Genomic DNA, 25,956 nt, shown 5'->3' with positions numbered 1-25,956 from the left:
GAAACTCAATTCATTAGTGTGTTGTGGTGTTTGACAGTGAGACCTGGATAACACACAGTGGCTACCATGACATTCATGTCAAAAGGCTCAACAGTCGTTTTTCCTCAATGTGATGTGAACTCTTTTAAACATCAATGAAAATGCCATGGCATCGTGTTCATTATCTTTGCCTCTGCAACATGATAACATAGACAAAACAGTACAAGTGACTACAATTACACAGCACGTACAGCACTATAGCTTTTCTTGATTTGGATTATGCAAGAACACTCTGAAGTCAGCATGACAATTTTATTCTGTCAAAGTTTTTTTCTATGCGGTGTGTGGCTTCTTTTTTCTTTGAACGGGGTATTCAAATGGTGCATTTCCTGTGTAGTCACTCAGTCAGCACTTAGACTTTTACCATATAGGGATATCATACAACGGAGAGAGGAGGGTGAGTGGGCAAAGGGAAGACAAAAAGAAGAACTAACAAGACTCACTTCTCAGCTTGTCTCAGCTTGTTGACAGACGTGTCAAGTATTTAGGAGTGCACATAGTTCAATACACAGCTTACAGTGATCATGCCAAGGTTTTCCCCCTGCAGTACTTTTATTGGAACGTGTGTATGTAGTATACACTCATAAAGCCGTGAAGCATGTGTATGGCCTCTGGTTCTGTCTGTACCTGCCTTGACACCAAAGAAGCAAATTAAAAAGAGTTCAATTTCCTATTTAGCCATTGTGCAAGGAGTTATTGTCTTTGGAGTTACTCACCGACATATTGTGTCACAGTTAAAAGATAAATAAAAATGTCACTGTATTGTTGGCTCTCAGTTTAATCAAGGTTTGTATTAAGAAACACACCTTTGTGTTAGCTCAACAGGCCTATGATCGTCTGTCTATTTTTGTGGAAATGCGCCAATACCTAAAAAAATATTGCTTCTATGGGCAATATGCTGGAAATACCAGGTGCTCTTCTTGATTATGAATCCATACATATCTCACATGTTCAGATCAAATAATCCAATCAAAAGTCATAACACTTATATTTACTTTATTATATTTATTTTTGACACTCGAACCAACATTTTTCCATAAACTGTTACCTTCAAATTAGTAGTGAAAACCAAACCTCTGCATCAATTTGAAATGTTAACAACAAATGACCCATACACGGCCCCACACTAAGTAAGGCAGAATGAAAAGAGCAAAGAGAAGGAGATCCATAGACAGTGGTTATGAATGTAGACTGGTCTGATACACCTGTTGAACATGGTGAATACATACAGTATAATAATTATATATGTCATGTGGCGAATAAAACATGATAAAATGCCCTCTTGTGTACCCTCAAAATAAAGAAAGTGTGATGCAGTGTTGTATGGGCTGCTCTCTGTGCCTTTAATTCATAATGCCCTGTGTGTTCTTATGACAACAGTGTAGTGGATATACTTGTCAATAGTATAGTCAATGTCTTATAAAAACAATTGAATCAATACCAAGGGTTTGAACTATTTCACCATGATTTTATCACAACCTTCTGCGTAGTGGTGCCCCAACGTATGCAACTGGTGTCCTTTATTTTATTTTGGCCCCTGTCCCTCAGACAGTCTGAGTCCGCCTTTATAAACTATGCTTTGCTATCATAGACTGAAATAAATTACTGACTACTAGTACTAAAGTGTGGTGCAGTGTTTGAGCGAGTGATAAGCGGACACATTTATGGATTCAATTTATGGCCTGTGTCCAGTAGACATCACACATTTCACTTTAAGACAGTTTAGCATGGGTTTCCCAGTTTGGTATTATCATTCTGACCTATTCGTTTCAACAGCATTAGGTCTCTATCAGTTTATTAAGAAAGGGTATGAACACATTTGATTCATTTTGTTGAAGCGAAAACTGAGAACTAGAGGCTTCAGAACTTTGAAAAATTGTTCCCCCACAGGTACTTCAGACACTTCAGTATTTCAGTACCTAAGTAATCAAGAACTACGAATTTACCGTCTCTGCCAAGATACAAGATACAAGATACAGATTCATTCAGTCAGAGTTATGACAATGATTGTCTAGCTCTGTGGTTTATCTCATGCACATCATGATTCATCATTGGTTTCCTGTTTACACCAGTCTGTTTACTTGGCGTGGGCAGACAGCTGGCCGCAAGTCACCTACACGCTCAGCTGTGTAGACACATGGGTGCATCCTATAGGACTTCATTACAACGCAACACACCCAGCAGAGTGTGTGCTCACATAGTAGGTCTCATGCCCTTAAAAGGCGTTTTTCATCTGCCTGTACTGCTGCTTCTGCAGAGGGCTCTGTCCCTCTTCACTTGCTCCTGTGCACACTCTACTGGCCAAAGAGGGGATAGGACAATGACATTACAGTTCCTCCTCGTGTGACAACCATAGATAGTATAATACTACACAGCACTTGATTTCTGTGTTAGTTTACACGTAGATTTTGTGTATGTTGTTTATGTGTTTGCCTCTACAAACTTGTTTTGGGATGAATTTAGGTAATGAAATGTGTGGATTCACTTTTTATTTGAGGAAAATCAGATGAATGTAAATGAATGGTGGAGGAGTAATCACTGACCCTGACACCTGCATTACCAAAACAAAAATACACCTTGCTTTTACTATAGAACGTATTTCTATTGTTTTACATCATAACAATATATTTTCAGAATGTTATTTAAAATCTGTTTAAAGGCCTACTTCACCGGTTTGAATATGAAGGTGTATTGAATTCTGAGATCCTATGTAGTATAAATGTGCAAAATAAATTGAAATCGGTTCATCCTAGCCTGAGAAAAGGCAGAAAGAGTGTTTTTTTAACCCTATATTTCTCTTTCTCGTGACATCACAGAAAGAGAAATATAGGGTTAAAAAGCGTACTTTGTAAATATTACTGTGATGTCACAGTAAAAGACATCACAGTAATATTTACAAAGTAAGTTTTTTTTAACCCTATATTTCTCTTTCTGTGGTGTCACGAGAAAGAGAAATATAGGGTTAAAAAAAACACTCTTTCTGCCTTTTCTCAGGCTAGGATGAACCGATTTCAATTTTTTTCGCACATTTATACTACATAGGATCTCAGAATTCAATACACGTTCATATTCAAATCGGTGAAGTAGGCCTTTAAGTAACAGTGCTTGTACTTGCTTTCAGCTATTATGATGCTCTAACCTGGAATACACTTCCTAAAGACATGAGATCAACCCAAATTGTTGCTACATGTAAACTAAATACCTTTTGCTTTTAACTGAATTTAGCAATTGTATTAATAAAGCTTAAAAGAGAGACTGTGGTTTATGGCTCCACAACATTACAAGATGTCCTCTGTTCTTACAAAGTGATTTTTTCTCTCTCTATGCGTTGTGACGTTTATGCTCCTCTTGTTCTTCATGTTCATCCATAGTTTTTATCATCTATTTTTTTCCTTCCTCTTTTACATATAGGGGAGAGTGGCCTAAGTTGTGCATTTTGGAAGTTGTGCCACCCCTTGTTTCTAGAAAACCGTGGAAGAAATTGGAAATGTGACCACATATTTAAGAAGAGCCATCCATTTGACTCATCCTGTAAAGAAGGGAGACACAAGGAATAAGATATAAGCACATTTAAGATCAAAAAACTGTGTTTTGCCTTTCAAAGTAAAATTTCCATGATCAAGGTTTTTTGATTATTGTGTCTGAACAATTAAAGACAAGTTTGAAAACATTTGACACATGTTTTAGTGCTTTGGTATGCTAAATTTTGAGTCTATACAGTTAGCACGATGTCAGCCCTAAATTGCTGCATCATGCTTATTATCCAAATTTCTGGGATTGGGGTGATTTGTGCCAAAGGGCTTGGGTGAGTTATAAGTAAGTAAGTAAGTAAAATGTATTTATAAAAGCACATTTATGACAGTTTGCACTGTCCAAAGTGCTGTACATAGTGCATTCAGTAGGTAAACAATGAAGGTAAAATAACAATAACCAAAATAAAAGACGTAAAGCCCATACATCCACATAAACACAGATAGTAGTGCAGAGGTAAGATAGTTAATGGGGAGGAAACACCAGGGTGTACATATGGGTTTTGAGCCTTGATTTAAAGGCAGAAATGGAGGGGAATCACATTTGTCAGGTGGCAGTTGGTTCCACAAGCACGGAGCAACTAGTGCAAAGTACATTTCTGAGAGTTGTGCCAGTGGCATGGCTGTGTACGCTGGTCACCAAAAGAAAGTGATTGTCTACAGTAGCTCAGAAGAGAGTGACATCTCAATTCCACTTAACGACACCACTGATGAGAGTTCAGATGGCCAGAAAGATGATGATGGTGACTTTGTCATTGTGAGCTTTGCAGGTAAAACCATTAGATCTGCTAGGCCTTGTTTAAGAAAATTGTCCTTCAATCTTTGTCAACTATTTATTTTATTTACTCTAAATACACCTTAAATAAGTGATTGTCTAATGGATTTGTCTTGCATTGCAGTTTATGAGATATATAGCAATGGCACAATTCACCCCATGGTATTCTCTCCAACCGCACAACTTACACCACACCGGGGGCAAGTTGTGCATCAAGACAACTTTTTTTCCGAAAGCTATATTTCTTCAACAGTTTATTCCAGATCCAAAGTTTGTATTGCCAGGGATGCACAACACCCTGAAATATATGTACATATTTGAGTTGGAGACTTTACTGTCAAGGCCTTACTTTAAAGTCACTTTGAGTGAAAAGTTGCACAACTTAGGCCACTCTTCCCTATTAGGCTATGTAAAACCCTTTGAATTGCCTCTGAGTATGAAATGTGCAGTATAAATATAGTTGCCTTACTTTGCACGTTAGTAAGATAATGGTAAAAGAAGATAAATGGAATTACTCTAACCAATTCAAGTAGGTTATTATTAAATACCTCATATTGCCATTCTTACCAGATAGTGGAGGTGCTGGGAAAGTTTTGTATGCGCTTCATTTAGCGGAGAATATCTCAACTGTTATAGACTAATATGACCCCAGTGTCTAAACATTTAATAAAATATGCAACTGAGGCAATATCTCATTCAATATGCGTAGCCTACATATAAACCCTTTAGTAGAGGTCCTAGATACGATTTGTATGCACTTTATTTAGCGAAGAATATCTCAACTGGTATAGACTAATATGACCCCAGTGAACAACATGGGATGTGTGCCAAAATCTCTACCCGGGACGAAAGTCCTGAAAATGACCACAACAGGTTACACTAGTATCACACTACGTGGTGAATGGGACTTTTTTTTTCCTTTATAGATCTCCTCATACATTTCTACAAGATGAATCTTCATATTAAGATAAATACTTTTTGTATTACAATTTGTCTAAAACATTTAATAAAATATGCAAATTATTACTATATGCAATATCTCATTAAATATGCATACATATAAACCCTTGAAGTTACAGATTTTCTGAGGGGATCACTATGTTCACAATGACAATGATTATAAGGTCATAGAAGAGTGTAAACATTCTGATTTGATATATAATGAAAATGGCTAAAAAACAGTCAACCTATTACGTACTGTATGTACGCATATTGAATGAGATATTGCCTAATTTGCATATTTTATTAAATGTTTTAGACAAAGTGTAATACAAAAAGTATTTCTCATAATATGAAGATTAATCTGGTAAAAAAGTATGAGGATATCTATAAAGGGAAAAAAAAGTCCCATTCACCACGTAGTGTGATACTAGTGTAACCTGTTGTGGTCATTTTCAGGACTTTCGTCCCGGGTAGAGATTTTGGCACACATCCCATGTTGTTCACTGGGGTCATATTATTCTATAACAGTTGAGATATTCTCCGCTAAATGAAGCGCATACAAAACTTTCCCAGCACCTAGACTAAGAACCACATGCAATGTGCACATTTATTTATTTTCTTTGTAGCCTTGTAGAAGCCGCCTTTGTGTGTCTTTCTTATAATTGGTAGCTGTCCTCACTGAGACGGTGCATGAAATAGGCCGCGCCCATCGTGGGGGAAACCGTTGAACATCGTTCTGCAAACAAAAACTTAATCAAACATCCATTTAACTAAACAAAGTTACTTTCTTTAAAGCCACTCTTGTCTGTTTATACGAGCTGTTTTTGTGAAAAATTATTGAGTAATTTTCAATATTGAGTTTTTTTTTCCCGTCCGACCTGGCGAGGATGGAGTATACGTGAGAGTTAGCCTACAGCATAAGGCTAACATTAGCCTAGCATACAGCATACACCACTTTTTAAAATGAGCTGTTTATTTTAATGTGGTGGCACTTTTTGTGTTTTATTTATTAGAGTTTATATTTGTATGTGATTGACCTACTTGTGATAATTGTAAATTAAAGAGACGGATTTCGGAAGATGTACACCAGGGGTGTCCAAACTACGGCCCCCTTTTTATTGGCCCGCGGCCGATTTTAAAAATGTAATGCAATATGGCCCTTTGAAAAAAAAATAATAATAATTATTTATTATTTTTTTTTTGCATTTCTTAGTTAACCCACTTGTGCAGGGGTGTCAAAACTGATTGATTGGCCCTTGGCACATTTTAAAAATATAATGTAGTATGGCCCTTTTAATTTTTAAATAATCTAAATGCACTCATTATATTACAGAGAAATATGTCCCATAAAAGAAAAAGAGCACCAAGGCCATCCCAGAGGATCCTGCATAATATTTAAATTTAAATTCATATTATTATGGAAAATCCATGTGTCCTTCTCCAATAGCTTCTAATTCATCTGACACAGTGTTTACATTTTTTTTCATACAAAATTCTTCGGCTTTAGCCTCTTAATTTCCCTCTCAAAGTGCACCAGATTCATGCATTTCACTTTCAAAACTTAAAAAAATCTCCCGGGGGGGCATACCCCCGGACCCCCCTTGGAGGGGCGGGATCTCGGCTGGCTACTATTTTCACCAAGCTGGACATTAGACATAAAAGCAGAAAACACTGGGTGTATTAATGGCATTTAACAAGAGGGTACAAGGTATTTTTAATGTACAAGCAAAGTGTTGGCGTGAAGAAGGATTACAATTTACGAAGACACTATGAAACTAAACATCAGAGCAGATACATGTCCTGATAAATGTGTTATTTTTGCAAAGTGGCCCGGCCCTTCGTAGATTTTTCTGTATGTGGCCCTCAGTGAAAAAAGTTTGGACACCCCTGATGTACACAAACGAAGAAGACATTTCTAATTTCCGGTGGAGCTCCGCTCCCCCATGGGTCTGCAAATAGGTGCCTCTCGAATACTGTGTCAATAGCCTCGTTCGACTTGGAGCCGTCTTGCTCAGACCTGCGCAACTATGACGCGCGTCTTGCTGAGACGACAATGCTGCAAAAATGCTGTGCGCTCAGCAGTCCGAGCGTCATAATTGCGCAGGTCTTAGCAAGACGGCGACATCTTAAACGAGGCTATTAGCCTATTAGCTATTAGCCTTGTTTGAGAAGTCGACGCTCGGCTTGCTGAGCGCACAGCATTTTTGCAAAAAATGTGTTGTGCGCTCAGCAAGACGCGCGTCATAGTTGCGCAGGTCTGAGCAAGACGGCTCCAACTCGAACGAACCTCCTGAAGTCATGGACCAGTCACAATGAAGCACGTGAGCACTAGTAGCATTTGATTGGCTACTAGAAGTGTCATCCCTATCAGAACCCGGAAATTTACACTTTGCTGTCACTAGAAGCAGGTCCATGACTATAGCAGGATGAAAAGCTTTTAGCTGCTGTTCTCTGAAAGGTTAGCGTTACACAGACACATTTACTATTCATTTTGACTGTTGCCTAGGTTATGCATGTCGTATAAGTGTAATTACACCCAGACCATTTCATAGCCATTTGCGTAACGTTAGGAGATTCAAATGAATTAATGTAGTGCTTTGCTAGCTAGCCTTAGCAAAATCCAAGATAAACAGTTATCTGGTGTGTGTGCCTTTAGGCTACCCGTGTTATTGAATAATGCTTCTGAATATTCATTTTTCTTTATAGCTTTATTTTTAAATTATTCGTAATTTATAAGTCAGCCCTAGAATGAATTCATGAGAAGTATACTGCTTCAATTTAAGGGGTCCTATGCCAAATAAGAGGTAGGGAACCTCTGCCCTACAAAGACTACTACTGATACTGAACTGAAGGATAAATCATTTCACATAACACAAGATCTTTAATTTTCTTTGGTATTGTAGTGAATGTATACATGGGTTAATTCATTAGGACTTTTAACTCTACAGCAGAATGTTGTCAACACCCCCGAAACATTCCTCTGCCTGAAGCCAGGCCTTTGTCTTTTGTCTTTGTTTGACACTTACCAGTAGGGTGCCAACTAAGCCAGCCAAGCCCTTTTTCTTCTCTTCTGCCATTGGTCAAGAAGTCTTGTGCTTTTGATAAAAGCTAATGAGCTGGCCACAGCTCGCTCTCTTCTCTACGCACCACCCAACCGAGTGGTGACCCCATTTGCTCTCTTCTCTTCAAGCACCATCCGAGGTGTGATCTTCTCTCCAAACTTCCACACTGGAAGAGGGACTCTCTCCAAGTTCTCTGCAAGGCCCTGCTGCTCACGCTCTCTGCTCTGCCTTGCTAACCACCCCAGACCGGGGGTAGCTCTCCAGGCCAACAGCCTCTCTGCTTCTTCAAGCAACCAAAGAGCAACCAGAAGAACCACTGGAACAGACCAAGCTGGCAACAAGGCCCTCTAGAGAAGAAGAACTACAAAGCACGGCGCTACTGAAGATCCAGAAAGCAACAGCTCATCCAAACTGCACACACGACCGACCCTGCAAAGCAAAACCCCTTTTTCATCCCAAAGGATCCAGAACCTCTCACACTGCAACAAACGCTGTGTAGGCCTACATCATCTGGTATTGTATGAACTACTGGGAAGTTAGCTTAGCTTAGCAAGAACACATGGCTTAAAGACCCATCTAAGCCCCTTGAGATGTATCATCTAAAGGGGGGATGATAAGGCCCTTGAGATGTTTCATCTCAAGGGCCTTATCCTTAAATAAAAATTTTGAAATGAAATGAAAAGACTGTTAACTTGGAAATTTATATTTACTGATTTGAACTGTTCATTGTTGTTTTGTAATTGGGTTTACATACTTTACTTGACTGAAACTTAAGGGGCCCCTTGCCAAAGCTCATTTGCATACTAAAGTCTAGAACGTTTGGCTAGCCGCTAGTGTGACCAAGCCAACTTGTATTCCAGCACGGAACAGCCCCTTGGCCACGGCACACTTGGGAGAGGTGTGCCGTGGCCAAAGTACAGATGCTAATGAGATGACACGCGCACAAACAAGCGCACAGGCGGCGTTCCTGACGTGAATTTATTAAGGATGCATAGTCCGTTAACGTCCGCTGCCTTACTAGTCGGCACCAGAATTGCCAACCACTTGGACTTGTAGCTACATAAAATGTGTGAGAATTAACGTGTGTGTAGGCCAAGGTTTGGGCTAATAAAAGAGGGAGAGAGCTAAATAGGTGAGCGCAGAAAGCAAAGCAAAAAGGTTTTCGTGTTTACTCACGTTCGTCAGATGATTTTTTGCTTTTTCCTCCCGTCAGCTGTCATAATACTGTCTTTACGCATGGCGGTGGAGACGCACCCAAAACAACACACCGCGGCCCTAAGGAAACAGTAGCCTACACGGGTTTAACAATACACTTTATCACTTAAAAAAACGATCTCTGCCCATACAAAAAGGTCTGACTTGGATTACTTGATGGAGCGATCGATGTGTATAAAACCATCCGGTACGTATGGTCTGATGACGGGCTGTTATATTAATAATAAACAGCGTGCTGTTCACCGCGACCTATTACGTCAAGGCTACATTTAAAAAAAAAAACAATAGCTTAAGGATTCTCGTTGCTCTAATGTGGAAGTGGAATATTTGATGCAAATTTGGCCGGATGAAAATATTCACAAACAGTATAGCCTACAAGTAGACTACGCTCCAAATCCTAAACGCGCACGGTGACGTAGGCAAGGTGCAATCGTGCCCAGGCCACAAGCAGTGTGAGCACGGGCCAGAGTGGGGAGGGGGGGAATCGTGCTGAATCTTCCTGCAGCACGGAACAGGCAAACGGCCCTAGTGTAGGGGACACAAAGAAGCCTCAAGCTCTCCCCCGACAGAACAAAGGTTTTTCACACCTCCGCACGCACGCACACACACACACACACACACACACACACACACGCTGTGTGCTTTCTGTTATTAAATTACATGCATTTTCTTTTTGTAACTAGACGTTTCTGTCATTAATTTGTGTGAATATTTTGTGGTACTTCAACCTTAACCTTTATTTTTCCAGATAAAACATTAAGAACAGTTTCTTATTTACAACCTCTAACACGACAAGAATTCATTAACCTTTGTTATTGTGGTCATATTATCAGATTTATAAGCTCAATAATAATAGATGAGATGAGCTCGAATTGCTCCCGAGAGTTAGCTTGCACCCTGCGTGGTAGCTGCTGCTGCTATCGGTGTATGAATGTGTGTGATTGGGTGAATGTGTACAAAACAATGTAAAGCGCTTTGAGTCTGTGAAAAACCAGGGAAAAGCGCTATATAAGTGGAGTCCATTTACCATTGTACCATATTATTAGATGTTATAGAGTGATAATTCGACTAGGTTTGATTAATATTGATTTATTTAACTGATCACTAGACTAATCATTAAAGACAAACCATTGATAAAACGAGACAAACTTGCAATTATTTTTCCATTCTTGAGAGAATGGTGACGTCATCTCTTTTATTGGTTTAGTCATATCTATGAAATCAATAAAGCACAGTATGTATTGTATTTTAGGATACAGTTTCCCTACAACTGTACCCCGCTGTATGTAAACTCAATATATGTGTGTGTGTGTGTGTGTGTGTGTGTGTGTGTGTGTGTGTGTGTGTGTGTGTGTGTGTGTGTGTGTGTGTGTGTGTGTGTGTAAATGTTCTGCCATTCTATGTGCCTGTCTGCAGAGCACCATGGGTAACACAGAGAGTGTGGCGATGCAGAAGCGGCTGGCCCTTTTCCAGCCCGACGAGCGTCCTATGATAGAGGGAGTATTCGACAGGCTCCAGGGCGGGACAGCAGGGAAGACTGTAACGCTTGACATGTTGCAGGTGTGTCCGTTAAATCAGTAAATGTGCTTTATAAGAAGTGCATACAGATGTCATTCCAGTTAAAGGTGGAGTCGGGCAGCGAGTCTGGAGAACGCTTGTTATCAGAATCACTTTTTGTCGAAATCGGTGAATATCTCCCTACGACCCGCGTACTGTGTGTGCACTGAAAAAAATCCAGCGTTATTACACAGCCTAGGCTATGTAAACTGGATTTCTTTTCAGCGCGCACACACAGTATGGACAGGTACCAGATAGTGCGGAGATATTCACAGATTTTGACTAAAACAGATTTGGACAACAAGCATTCCCCAGAATCACTGACTCCACCATTACACTTTGTTATTTGTTACTACAATGTATAGTGTATAAGGCTACCTTTCTGTCAGGGAAAGGTTGTGGTTGCCTGTGTATAATCAACTCCTCGTCTTGCTCCTTGTCTTGCCCCCCCTCTCCCAGTCCTCCATGGGTGGCCTAGCACCAGACTCCATGGTGAGGAGGCTGTACCAGTGCATGTGTAGTGTTGACCCTGGATTGGCAGGTTCCCCAGCCTCGGGGAAGGCCAGCACCAATACAGTCTCCTCCGGTGTAGGTCGAGAGCAACTGTCCATCTTCCTAGCAGACACCCTGAGGGGCACGGCAGAGGAACGGGCCCCTCTGGTCCTGGCCATGTGTGAGCTCGGAGCGGGAACCTCCACCGTGGTCACATGTGATCAGGTAGCAGAGGTGAGTAGTGGGCTGGAGTTAATGGTGGAGTCAGCGATCCTGGAGAACACTTGTTGACAAGATTACTTTTTGTCGAAATCAAGCAATATCCCCTTATGATTCACTACCTGTCCATACTGTGTGTCTGCACTGAAAAATAATTGGGACATCCTTAATCTTTTTCTACTATACTAAATAACAGGGAGTTATGGGTATTGGAACACAGGGCCTGAGTCTTTCACGGTTGTCCCACTGTTAAATCATCAAGTCAAAGTGCCGTCCCATTTTATCATTTTGTGCCCTCACAGCCTTTCACACTCAAGCATCTACAGTGGCTTGAAAAAGTATTCATACCCCTTGAACTTTTCCACATTTTGTCACGTAACAACCAAACACGTACATTTATTTTATTGGGATTTCATGTTATAGACCAACACACAGTGGCGCATAATTGTGAAGTGGAATGAAAATGAAACATGGTTTTAATTTTTTTTTATATAAATAAAAAACTGAAAAATGTGGCGTGCAAAAGTATTCAGCCCCCCTGAGTCAATACGTTGTAGAACCACCTCTCGCTGCAATAACAGCTCCAAGTATATTTGGGTATGTCTCTACCAGCTTTGTACATCTACAGACTAACATTTTTGCCCATTCTTCTTTGCAAAATAGCTTGAGCTTCAGATTCAGCGTCAGATTGGATGGAAAGCGTCTGTGAACAGCAATTTTCAAGTCTTTCCAGATATTCTCAATTGTATTTAGGTCTGGACTTTGACAGGGCCATTCCAACACATGACTATGCTTTTATCTAAACCATTCCATTGTAGATATGGCTGTATGTTTAAGGTAGTTGTCCTGCTGTAAGGTGAACTTTCACCTCACTCTCAAGTCAGTTGCAGACTCTAACATGTTTTCTGCCCTGTATTTGGCTCCATCCATCTTCCCATCAACTCTAACCAGTTTCCCCTTCCCTGCTGAAGAACAGGACCCCCACAGCATGATGCTGCCACCACCATGTTTCACGGTGAGGATGGTGTGTATAGGGTGATGTGCAGTGTGAGTTCTCCACCACACATTGCATTTTGCATTATGGCCAAAAACTTCAATTTTGGTCTCATCTGACCTGAGCACCTTCCATCCAACCCTTGCCACAAACTATTCGGTGGACGCAGCATATGCAGATAAGATCAAACTTGAAGTTTTTGGCCTAAATGCAAAATGCAATGTGTGGCGGAAAACTCACACTGCACATCACCCTGAAAACACCATCCCTACCGTGAACCATGGTGGTGGCAGCATCATGCGGTGTGGGTCCTGTTCTTCAGCAGGGACAGGGAAGCTGGTTAGAGTTGATGGGAAGATGGATGGAGCCAAATACAAGGCAGAAAAACCTGTTAGAGTCTGCAAAATACTTGAGACTGGGGTTGAGGTTCACCTTCCATGAGGACAACTACCCTAAACATACAGCCATATCTACAATGGAATGGTTTAGATCAAAGCATAGTCATGTCTTAGAATGGCCCAGTCAAAGTCCAGACCTAAATCCAATTGAGAATCTCTGGAAAGACTTGAAAATTGCTGTTCACAGACACTCTGCATCCAATCTGACGCTGAATCTCGAGCTATTTTGCAAAGATGAACGGGCAAAAATGTCAGTCTGTAGATGTACAAAGCTGGTAGAGACAAACCCTAATAGACTTGGAGCTGTAATTGCAGCGATAAGTGGTTCCACAATTTAACAGGATGTTAAAATACGTGTTCGTTTATTCGGAAATATGGAAGGCAAAAATAAAGGATGACTGGAGAAAAGTTTCCAAGTTCTTAGAGGACGTTTAATGAAGTGATATCACAGGACAGGTTATGCAGCCTTCAGGGACAGGAGAAGTCAAAAAAGTGAAGTCCCTTCTTGACAGCAAGGGGTTTTATTATCTCTCTACAAAGGACAATGATTGGTTTTTATTGCTGTCATCTGGTTTCAGGGATCATCCCCCATCCTGGCCGTCTCTTAATGAACCTATGTGGGGTAGAGTCAAGCTTCCCAGCCTTGAAGGCCTTTGTTATTAAACAGATACATCGCCTTGCCCTCTAGGCTTATCTTATGGGGAAACATCGTAAAGTTTTACAACAAGATGTATTGCTGTTCTACCTCCTGTCTCCAAAGCACCAAGAAATGTTGAGTGAGAACATTTACTAAAGTCAAATGTGAAGAATAAACAACTTGTTTAAATTGATTATACAAGAGTAAATGCATATTAATGGGGGGGGGGGCATAATATCATACAAATTAGAGTTATTTTTCCTAACACAACGTCAGGGGGGCTGAATACTTTTGCACGCCACACTTTTCAGGTTTTTTTAATTTATTAAAAAAATTGTAAATCATATTTCATTTTCATTCCACTTCACAATTATGCGCCACTTTGTGTTGTTCTATCACATGAAATCCCAATAAAATAAATGTATGTGTGTGGTTGTGACGTGAAAAAATGTGGAAAAGTTCAAGGGGTATGAATACTTTTTCAAGCCACTGTATATAGATGACGTCAGGCAGCTTCAATCTGTTAAGGTTCAGGCCTCTAGGCTTTAAGGGTGACATTGGGATTGGGCCTTTCTCCATTCCTTCTCTATTCATGCCTTACTCTGGCCCTTTGCCCTTTGTCTGTATAGTTCCTCCAGGACCTGATCTCTGCTGTAGTTCAGATTGTGACCCACAGAGGACGCCTGCAGGGCTGGAAGCCAGAGAGAATGGGCGATGGCTCTCTGGGTGTCAAACTCCTGGCAGAGCACATGTGTTCACAACTCAAACCCACAGGTAAACAGCTGATTATTAAGGTTTTTGAACATATTTTTACAAATATAAAAATATATTTATTGTCTTCTTTTTGTTTTATCCAACTATATACACAAACAGACACTTGCACCATCATACATTTAGGATACAAAGTAACTTAATAGTCTACTTCCCATCAAATATGGCTCGGGTCGTTCTTTGCATGTCATTCCCCTCTCTACCTAATTTCATCTCCGTCTCTGCAACATTTTCCAATAGAAGCAACAACAAAAAAGCCAAAAAATGATAAAAAAAAATAAAAATAAAATGAAAGGTACTCTGATATAAATGATTTCCTAACATATGAGTAGTGAGTAAATGTGAGGCCCTGCTCTGCTCTCCTCAGACGAGGGTGATTGTGATGTGGCCTGCCTAGAGGACTGGCTCTTCAGGGTGTCCCAGGTCTCGTTGTACCTGGAGATGCTGGTAGATGAAGGCCTGAAGGTGTCTCTGAGCGGGCAGCCGGCCCCCACCCTGCTGCCCCCCTGCACCGACACGCCCTGGAAAGACCTGAAGAGTCTGCTGGACCTGCCCACACTCATGTTCCTGGCTCCACAGGTCAGACTAGTGTGTTCACCACATCATATTTAGTAAAAAAAAAATGAAAGAAAGACTGTCAGAAAGAGAGAGAAGGAGAAGGAACACATAAAATACCAGCAATAACAAAAAGGCAAGCGACCAACAGTGCTTTCTTTATGTTTTCTAATAATTGCACAACCTGAAAAACCATTTCCAAAAACCGTAATATACTCTATATTCTCTCTCCCCCCCAGCGCATAGGCTCAATCACTATTGTCTTCTCTAACTCATGGATAGGAAGTTTAATACCATTTGTGAACGTTGTCTATCAGAATTGTCTCAAACACCTTTAAACAGAAACAAACAGGGCAGTAGTCATATCATTTAGTTACCACCACTCTGTATTAGGGTGGTGCTTAATTTAAGGAACTTTTGAAATATGATCCTCTTACCTTCTCATTTTGTTCCTATATATAAAAATATATATATGGCAAAATAGGAGCACAATTGAACAATTTTTAGGGGTAGCTCAATGACTGTGAAGTTTCTGATACCCCAAAGCTGCAGCCGCCTTTTTATTTTTTTCATTTACTTTATTTACTCCACCACAGCGTTGTTTGTCCAATAGGAGTATATATCAGTGAATATGGTTGTTACTAACTTGTTCTAAGTGGTTTATAACCTTTTGTGCATTAAATAGGGTTAAAAGCATTTATGATCGGTAGGGAAAAAGGGGCTGGATGCTAATGGGGAAGCTAACTGTTTAGCTTTAGGTGTATAGGCTAAGTTAGCACATTGTGAAGCCTCACATATGTTAGTTAGTGAATTATTTGGTGGGGTTGTTGCCACAAATATATCTACTCCTAGGATTGGACAAACAACTCTGTGGTGGAGTAAATGAAGTAAAAAAATCAAAAGGCGGCTACAGCTTTGGGTATCAGAAACTTCACAGTCATTGAGCTACCCCTAAAAATTGTTCAATTGTGCTCATATTTTGCCATATATATTTTCTTATACATAGGAACAAAATGAGAAGGTAAGAGGATCATATTTCAAAAGTTCATCAAATAAGCTCCACCCTACTCTGTATTTGAGCTGTTTTATTAACAGGAAGTAACAGCTTCTGAGATCATGGAGGCAGGCAGGCAGAATGGCATGATCCAGGAAGGGCTCTTTTCCATGGTGCTTGATGTGTACAGAAAGTAACCTGATCACTTCCACCTCACCTTATTGTCATCTAGTTTTAATAGACAAATCATCAGACGTCACTCGATAATCGTGCCCTCGCTGACGTCAATCTTTTCCCTTTACACACAATCAATCAAGTCATAATATTATGTTTCTGAAGTTACTTTGCAACTCACACCTTTATTATCAGATGGTCAATGAGTTGTATTGTTTTAACCGCTTTGCAAAAGTCAATATAACTATTCCTTAGCGACTTCCTGTATACAAATCAGCCATTGTGGTCCCCCCCCCATCCCCCATTTCCTTATAGGTAAATCTAGCATTGGTACATCTTCTACAGTCACACAGAGATCAATTCCTTAACGTTTCTAGCATTTGTTTTACATTTGTAAAATGAACCACTAGGCCAGCCTACTGTGTAATCCACTGTTTTTTAAGTAGCTCAGAGGAACTTTAAAATATTTCTGAAACTGCCAAATTTTTCCGCTGATGATCATAAATTTAATTTAACAACAGAAAAAACCATCAGTGAAAGAACACTGTTTTAACATAATTTTTCTTAATGCCTTTGCCCGGGGGAACGATCACTCAGGAACAACAGCTGGCGTGGTAAAAACATTACCGCTTTTGTCCAAAGGGGCCACTAGAATAAACACAAACTGAAAGTTCCTCCTTCCTTGAACGTTGTGTGTGTGTATATACAGGTCCTTCTCATATAATTAGCATATTGTGATAAAGTTGATTATTTTCCATAATGTAATGATAATAATTGAACTTTCATATATTTTAGATTCATTGCACACCAACTGAAATATTTCAGGTCTTTTGTTGTTTTAATACTGATGATTTTGGCATACAGCTCATGAAAACCCCAAATTCCTATCTCAAAAAATTAGCATATCATGAAAAGGTACTCTAAACAATCTCTTAACCTAATCATCTGAATCAACTAATTAACTCTAAACACCTGCAAAAGATTCCTGAGGCTTTTAAAAACTCCCAGCCTGGTTCATTACTCAAAACCGCAATCATGGATAAGACTGCCGACCTGACTGCTGTCCAGAAGGCCATCATTGACACCCTCAAGCAAGAGGGTAAGACACAGAAATACATTTCTGAGCGAATAGGCTGTTCCCAGAGTGCTGTATCAAGGCACCTCAGTGGGAAGTCTGTGGGAAGGAAAAAGTGTGGCAGAAAACGCTGCACAACCAGAAGAGGTGACCGGACCCTGAGGAGGATTGTGGAGAAGGGCCGATTCCAGACCTTGGGGGACCTGCGGAAGCAGTGGACTGAGTCTGGAGTAGAAACATCCAGAGCCACCGTGCACAGGCGTGTGCAGGAAATGGGCTACAGGTGCCGCATTCCCCAGGTCAAGCCACTTTTGAACCAGAAACAGCGGCAGAAGCGCCTGACCTGGGCTACAGAGAAGCAGCACTGGACTGTTGCTCAGTGGTCCAAAGTACTTTTTTCGGATGAAAGCAAATTTTGCATGTCATTCAGAAATCAAGGTGCCAGAGTCTGGAGGAAGACTGGGGAGAAGGAAATGCCAAAATGCCTGAAGTCCAGTGTCAAGTACCCACAGTCAGTGATGGTCTGGGGTGCCATGTCAGCTGCTGGTGTTGGTCCACTGTGTTTTATCAAAGGCAGGGTCAATGCAGCTAGCTATCAGGAGATTTTGGAGCACTTCATGCTTCCATCTGCTGAAAAGCTTTATGGAGATGAAGATTTCATTTTTCAACAAGACCTGGCACCTGCTCACAGTGCCAAAACCACTGGTAAATGGTTTACTGACCATGGTATTACTGTGCTCAATTGGCCTGCCAACTCTCCTGACCTGAACCCCATAGAGAATCTGTGGGATATTGTGAAGAGGAAGTTGAGAGACACCAGACCCAACACTGTGGATGAGCTTAAGGCCGCTATCGAAGCATCCTGGGCCTCCATAACACCTCAGCAGTGCCACAGGCTGATTGCCTCCATGCCACGCCGCATTGAAGCAGTCATTTCTGCGAAAGGATTCCCGACCAAGTATTGAGTGCATAACTGAACATAATTATTTGAAGGTTGACTTTTTTGTATTAAAAACACTTTTCTTTTATTGGTCGGATGAAATATGCTAATTTTGAGATAGGGATTTTTGGTTTTTCTTTACTTTTTTTGCCCAAATCATCAATATTAAAACAATAAAAGGCTTGAACTACTTCAGTTGTGTGTAATGAATCTAAAATATATGAAAGTCTAATGTTTATCAGTACATTACAGAAAATATTGAACTTTATCACAATATGCTAATTATATGAGAAGGACCTGTATGCGTGTGTGAGTATGTGTGTGGTGGAATGAGCTCCCCATTAACATCAGATCAACTGTTTACACATCTTCTGCCGCAGCCTTAGAACACATCTCTTCAGACTGCACTTTGACAAAAAAAATAAAAATGCACTTCTCTCCATGTAGCATTTACGTGTGGCTCTTTGTAGTTTGGTTTATGTGAGGCTATAGTACTTACGTGATTCTTGTTGTTCTGAGTTTGTACCTTTCATGGTTGAATGCAATTAATGGAAGTCGCTTTGGATAAAAGCCTCAGCTAAAATGGAATGTGTACAGAACATAAGCCAGAATGACTGAAAACCCGTGGTTAAATCTTAAGCTTCCAACATATTATTCTACCACTGCTCATCCTCATGCTTTGCCCCACTCTGTGTTGATCTGTCTAGTTGCCAGATGGATGCAGCGCCCCCTGGAGGCTTGTGTTTTCCACTCAGCTGCACGGGGAGAGCTTCACCAGGATGCTGTCTGGCCTGACCCATCATGGGCCCACTGTGCTGCTTATCAAGGACACAAAGGGACACGTCTTTGGGGGCTTCGCCTCACACTCCTGGGAGCTCAAACCACAGTTCCAGGGTGAGAGAAGGGAACTCGCTTTCATGGTCCAACTGGAAGATCTCTGATGTCCATTTGATGAATGCTGAATCTCCAGTCTCTCAGCAAGCCTTTAACATTTACATTTTCTTTGTCATGACCTGCTCCCCTCGTGTTAGCAAGTGAAGTGGGTCCAAAATAAGAGCCTTCCCCAAGACTTTCTCACAATTCTGAGACAGGATAGATTTGACATATCCAATTGAAAATAACAGCAGATACATTCAATGGTTATAAAAGGCAAACGATTGGGGGGGGGACAGATTGATCTTTTCTTAGTATTTGGGGGGGAGACAAGAAATGAAATGCTAAGTTTAGATGGATATAATATTACCCCAGAGGAAGACTTTATATTGATATAACACACAGATATATATATAAAATAGAAAATCTCCATGTCTACATTCATTCATCCCAGCTCACAGCGAGGCAGTGTGTTCAGGGCTACTGTAAGAGAAGGGACAACACTCTGTGGATTGAAGAGGGGATCAGTGATTTAGAGGCAGTATTTGTGAAGCTGCTGATTATTGTTATGACTGTTAACAAACACTGGGATGATAGCTTGAGCTTGCCTAGAATCAGATTTGAGCTTGTGGTGAGCACATTATATTAGCAACTCAAAGTGAACATTCATACTTTGAACGAATGCATTTAACTCATTATATGTCAGTATTTTGAGGAATTGAATGTACTTATAAAGCGAAAGATTTAACTCCAGCTCAAGTGTTCTTATTGACACAAAAGTGATCTTTATAGAATAGAGTAGATCCAAATTGTACCTTAGTTCAGTTGTTCCGAGGCAAACCATGCCGCATCAGAAAGTGTGTTATTGTCATGTCATTAGCTGCATATCTAGCCTTCATATTTCGGTATGATGTTAATAGAAGTGAGCCACACACACAGGAGTTGAAATGTGTTGTGTCTTATATCGGCCACGGATCAGGTAGAATAATATGAAAAGACTGATGAAAGACATATTGAGGAAGTCATACTGTTTTTTTTTTATACTTTGTAACTTGATAACTAGTGTGTGTGTGTGTGTGTGTGTGTGTGTGTGTGTGTGTGTGTGTGTGTGTGTGTGTGTGTGTGTGTGTGTGTGTGTGTGTGTGTGTGTGTGTGTGTGTGTGTGTGTGTGTGTGTGTGTGTGTGTGTGTGTGTGTGTGTGTGTGTGTGTGTGTGTGTGTGTGTGTGTGTGTGTGTGTGTGTGTGTGTGTGTGTGTGTGTGTGTGTGTGTGCGTACAGGTGACTCCAGATGCTTCCTGTTCAGTGTGTTCCCCAGATTGAGAGTGTATACAGCGACAGGATACAACGAACACTACACATACCTCAACCAGCATCAACAGACCATGCCCAACGGACTGGTGAGGCTGCCACACTTTAGTCAAACTAGACACATTAACACATTCGCTTCTGTTGCTGTTCCTGTGTGGCTTCTTGAAGTGAACACAAAAAAATTGGCCAGCACAGATTTCAGACAATGCTTTTAAATGGGTTGCATTCATATTCTGGTTTAGGTGACATTTAGGGGCCTTTATTAAAACAGTCAGCCAGTGTCTCCAATGATACAGTGTTATTTATTAGATAAATCACAACGGTCTCTGTCACAGTGTGTGCATAGCAGCCAGTGAACTAGCAGGGTTGTGTGTGTGTGTGTGTGTGTGTGTGTGTGTGTGTGTGTGTGTGTGTGTGTGTGTGTGTGTGTGTGTGTGTGTGTGTGTGTGTGTGTGTGTGTGTGTGTGTGTGTGTGTGTGTGTGTGTGTGTGTGTGTGTGTGTGTGTGTGTGTGTGTGTGTGTGTGTGTGTTTTATTTTTATGTTTTAACCTTTATTTATACAGGTAAATCCCATTGAGACCGAAGACTCTTTTACAAGGGAGACCTGTTTTCCTTTCCCACGTTACCATTCACACACACATTCATACACCGATAGCAGGCTAACTATCGACATTCACACACGCGTGTGTGTGTGTGGTGTTTCAATAATCAGCTTAAACACTTAAAGGAGCATTAATAAAACATTTTAGATAACAAGGCAAGGCAACTGTACTTAACCTGCCCTGCCCCAAACTGCAGACGCTCAGTTTGTGGAGGCCAAAACAAACATGAAAGGAGAGTGTACCTGTATATCTTGCAAAAAGACTTATTCTATTAATTTCCAGGTCTTTGGTTTTGATGTTGGACTCCTATACAGCAGCCAGACACCACTGACCAGACAGTATCAGAGAAGCACCCTCTCTCTCTTTTGTGCATTTTTGGCCTCAGCTCAAATTGTCTGTGTAGAAGACTTCCATATAGCTGCCGAGCACCACAGCCAAGCACTTTAGCTTTAGCTCTGTGTATACGTACCCTGACATTGTACTCACAACCCCCTTCGTCCGATTACTGACACAAACTAAACACAGGTAGGAATTAGAATGAGTAATGTTAAGAAACTGTTAATCTCTTCTAATTTGATATGATCATTGGTATTATTTTAATCATCTTGAGCTTGAGTTTTTTTTGCCATCACAATGGTCCCGTTTCAAAGTTTGATTCAACAAAGTCATTTAACAGAAATATTGTCCCAACTTTAGAATAGAATGCAAAAAAATCAAGTTCTTATTGCAGTGGTTGTCTTCATTCTGTGTGTGTGTGTCTCTCTTTGCTTATGTTTCCCCCTGTCTTCCTCAGGGCATGGGCGGTCAACACGGCTACTTTGGCCTGTGGCTGGACAGTGAATTTGGCCGGGGTCATAGCCGCGCCAAGCCCACGTGCACCACCTACGGCAGCCCCCAGCTCTCCGGGGAGCAGGACTTCACCCTGGACTCTGTGGAAGTCTGGGCGGTCGGAAAACTCCCAGAACCAGAGGAGGTCAATAGTTGCTTTTTCATTTATTTTTTATTTTTATTTTTACTTTCTTCTTTTCTTTTGGAATGTCGTGCCTACAGACACAGCAGATGCAGACAGGAAAGAAGATCGGGGGGTGTGTGTGTGTGTGTGTGTGTGTGTGTGTGTGTGTGTGTGTGTGTGTGTGTGAGATGCAACAAACAGTACTAAGGTTGCAGTAGAAATGGAGACGTTGCGTTTATGTGCTTTTCTAACCATTGTGCAATGCTCTTACCAATTATTTATAGCATTCATCATGCAAATGGTAAAAAAGATCCAACAATCCATTCTCCAAGATCTTGCTTGAAACTATTGAATATTGTGAGAAACGGGTTGTAAGCAGAGTCTTCAACTCTCCTACACTGCAGCCTCTCATGGGTACAAACAATACTAGAGGTAAAATAGAGGCTGATGCTGACGCAGTGTTCGGGAGGCACATGGAGCAAACAGCAGAGCCATCTGCTGGATGCTGAGGAATTTACAGGAGCCTAAGGATAGATTTGGGATTGAAAGAGTGAGACTGACAGGATATACAGGCGTACAATTTTCATGCCTTTTTTTGTAGTGAACAATCGGAACAATGCTGCATTCAAGTGCTCCTTGAAATCTCCCAAAACAACTTCACACACTGAAATAGTATGGGGCCCGACTCTGATTCCGATATTAGGGAGTAAAATGACACAAGCATTTTGAAACGTTTTGAAACAAATTTTTCTTACTGCAATATAGCTTATACACGAATATAGCTTATAGTATATACAAATAATGTATGGACATTTTTTCTAAATAAAACTATGAAGTTCCCTGCTCTTTATTATCAAAAAATAAAAGTGTTGCCATTGGCGTCTATCTGCAAACTTTTGCCCAATGAGGGTTTTTCACAGATCGTCTAGAATCTACAGATTTAATGGGCCGTCAGATTAATCGGAAAACAAAATCTCCACCCATTTTCTTTTCTTCAAACGGATGACAACATGGCCATCAAAGTCGTAAAACCGTACCAGGCATTGGGGCTTCTCGTACATTACCCAAATGTTTCCTTTCAAATATGATGAATCAAAGCCCCATTCTATTACTATTATATATGTGTTGTGTGTGTTTCAGGATGAGGAGGAGACTGGTAAGAAGAGCATCCTGGACGCTGATCCGGAGACCCAGGCCATGATGGAGATGACAGGGAAGACTATGCACAGTCAGGGCCTCCGGGAGCCAGAGGAGGACTAGTGAGGGATATAAGACCTAAACCAGATCAACCTCATAAAGAAATCTCTCCCCCCTTGCCTTTCTTTCTGATTGGACCCTTTAGCCCACAAACGACTGACACACGTGACACTAAAGTCCTCCTCATGTTTACACCATTAAAGGTGGAGTCAGCCATTCTGGAGATTGTTTGTTGACAAATCAATTTGTCAAAATCCGTGAATATCTCCTTACAATCCACTACCTGTCCGTGCTGTGTGTGCTCTGAAAACAGAATCTTGTGTTAATACACTACATCCTAGGCTCTGTAAACTAACAAAGTGGGCCCACTTTGTTTACAAACCAGTTTACAGAGGCCGTGTATTAACACAATCTTTTTGTTGGGCTATGGAACACATCATCACAACATGAGCCAGGCTAAACAAAGCTTAACTAGGTCTTAAGGCAGCAGATTATACGTGGGTGTGTACAGTGTGATCTGACCCTTTCACACACAGATGAAAAGCACCAGTGTGCAGTCTGCAAAGCCAGCCTTCGTCTTGAGTGTGAAAAGTGTGAAAGGGTTCCATTGTGTCATGGGTGTGTTCACACTATATATTCACCAAGCTACGTGGACCTTTCGATAGAAGAGCGCTTTATTCAATGAAGATTTGAGAAATATTCGTAGGAAAATCAGAGAAGGAGCCAGTCTCTTGACCAGCTTTAGCCTCAGTTGACCATAATGCAGTGCACCAAACATCTCTCCTTTTAATAAATATGTAAATACATTGAATTATCCTAGAATGCTCTGAAACATCATATGCCTGACAGAAAATATAACTGAATTCATTATATCTGTGTGTGAACTTGTGAGTGGTTGAACCATCTGAAAAAGCTTAGTAGTATTCAGTTCATTTCTACAATACAAGAGGATACACTGACTGTGGCAGGGGGGGCTCGGATGAATATGTGGAATTTTTTTTTTTTAGTTTAGTTTGTGTTTTTGATATTAACATCATATTAAGCAAATGTTAGTTATCATACACAAAAAGTTATATCATGTTTTGGTCTAGATAGTTAATAGCCTAATGATTGAATCAGATCTTATTGCCTGTTTTAGCCTTGTCTGTGGAAATAAAGATAGCTGGACAAGAGTTCTTCTGCTTCGTTCCTCTCACTGCATTTAAATTCATTCACTACACCGTGTTCCAAATTATTATGCAAATTGGATTGAAGTGTCATAAACTACATTTTTTGTTTTTCAATAAAACGTATGTATGATATAGTGTCTCAGGGCACCTTGGATCATTGAAATTAATCTGATTGATTGATTTAATTTTATTCCAGACACAGAGAGAAAACGGTCCATAATACAGAAACAGTAAAAAGACAAACAACAATAAAAAAGACTAAAAAAGACTCCAGCTGTCAGTTCCACACTACACAAAGAGTGTTCAGATATTAGCATATAGGCTAAAGCGCCAATGGTTCCATAATGTGGAAGTGAACCTAACCGCACTCATTGTAGGGTTCACTAGAGTTGTGATTATGCTGTTACATGACTCCGATAGTCTACACATACATCTGTACATAAGATTCCTGAGCACAGCAGGACAGGTGGGCACATTAACACTGACAAACATTTGGCTTGCACTGCTCCAACGTGGCATATGAATCTCATACACCTTTGATAATTAGTTTGCCAGGTGATCCCAATCAAAGGAAATCTACTTAACAAGGACGTTCCACATGATTAAGCAGGCCACAGGTTTCAAGCACTATGGGAAAGAAAAATTATCTCTGCTGCCGAAAAGATATTTCAAAGAAACTGAAGCGTACTGAAACGTGATCATCGTACTGTGAAGAGATGTGTGGCTGATTCAGAGCACAGACGGGTTCGTGCAGATAAAGGCATAATGAGGAAGATTTCTGCCAGACAAATTCATCGGATAAGGAGAGCAGCTGCTAAAATGCCGTTACAGAGCAGCAGACAGGTATTTGAAGCCGCTGGTGCCTCTGGAGTCCAGCGAATCTCAAGGTGTAGGATCCTCCAGAGGTTTGCAGCTGTGCATAAACCTATTTTTCGGCCACCCCTAAACAATGCTCACAAGCAGAAACGGTTGCACTGGGCTCAGAAATACATGAAGACTCATCTTCAAACAGTCTTTACTGATGAGTGCCGTACAACCCTGGATGGTCCAGATGGATGGAGTGGTGGATGGTTCGTGAATGGCCACCACCATGTCCCAACAAGGCTGCGACGTCAGCAAGGAGGTGGTGGAGTAATGTTTTGAGCCGGAATCATGGGTGAGAGAGCTGGTAGGCCCCTTTAGGGTCCTTGACGGTGTGAAAATGACCTCTGCAAAGTATGTTTAGTTTCTGACTGACCACTTTCTTCTGTGGTACAAAAAGAAGGACAGTGCCTTCCGTAGTAAAATCATCTTCATGCACGACAATGCACCATCTCATGCAGTAAAGAATACCTCTGTGTCATTGGCTGCTTTGGGCATAAAAGGAGAGAACCTCATGGTGTGGCCCCCATCTTCACCTGACCTTAACCCTATTGAGAACCTTTGGAGCATCCTCAAGCAAAACATCTATGAGGTTGGGAGGCAGTTCACATCAAAACAGCAGCTA

The 25,956-nt window shown here is 40.8% G+C and overlaps 1 protein-coding gene across 4 annotated transcripts; it reads left to right on the top strand.

The window, feature by feature from the left end:
- The first annotated feature begins 7,684 nt into the window (after nt 1-7,684).
- meak7 (MTOR associated protein, eak-7 homolog) lies at nt 7,685-24,473 on the top strand. Of its 4 annotated transcripts, none has more exons than XM_080028177.1 (10): nt 7,697-7,744; nt 8,316-8,861; nt 10,980-11,123; nt 11,580-11,846; nt 14,490-14,634; nt 14,999-15,210; nt 19,077-19,263; nt 20,521-20,639; nt 21,946-22,125; nt 23,245-24,473. In XM_080028177.1, exons 3-10 carry the CDS (start codon nt 10,986-10,988, stop codon nt 23,362-23,364), a joined length of 1,368 nt encoding a protein of 455 aa, XP_079884303.1. In that variant the 5' UTR covers nt 7,697-7,744; nt 8,316-8,861; nt 10,980-10,985; the 3' UTR covers nt 23,365-24,473. The 4 variants fall into 4 exon arrangements, with proteins under 4 accessions (XP_079884305.1, XP_079884303.1, XP_079884304.1 ...); XM_080028178.1 differs by having other exon boundaries at nt 7,700-7,744; nt 8,477-8,861; XM_080028179.1 differs by lacking the exon at nt 8,316-8,861 and having other exon boundaries at nt 7,685-7,744.
- Nucleotides 24,474-25,956: the final 1,483 nt, after the last annotated feature.

The sequence above is a fragment of the Ammodytes marinus genome, assembly GCF_949987685.1.
Source record: "Ammodytes marinus genome assembly, chromosome: 5".
NCBI lineage: Eukaryota > Metazoa > Chordata > Actinopteri > Uranoscopiformes > Ammodytidae > Ammodytes > Ammodytes marinus.
This window is presented reverse-complemented; position numbering and strand designations above follow the sequence as displayed.

Excerpts from the sequence above, each read along its gene's own strand:
- meak7 (XM_080028179.1), top strand. The coding sequence starts at position 10,986 with ATGGGTAACACAGAGAGTGTGGCGATGCAGAAGCGGCTGGCCCTTTTC. Across the intron at positions 11,847-14,489 it reads CATGTGATCAGGTAGCAGAG|TTCCTCCAGGACCTGATCTC; the intron begins GTGAGTAGTGGG and ends TTGTCTGTATAG. Across the intron at positions 19,264-20,520 it reads GCTCAAACCACAGTTCCAGG|GTGACTCCAGATGCTTCCTG; the intron begins GTGAGAGAAGGG and ends GTGTGCGTACAG.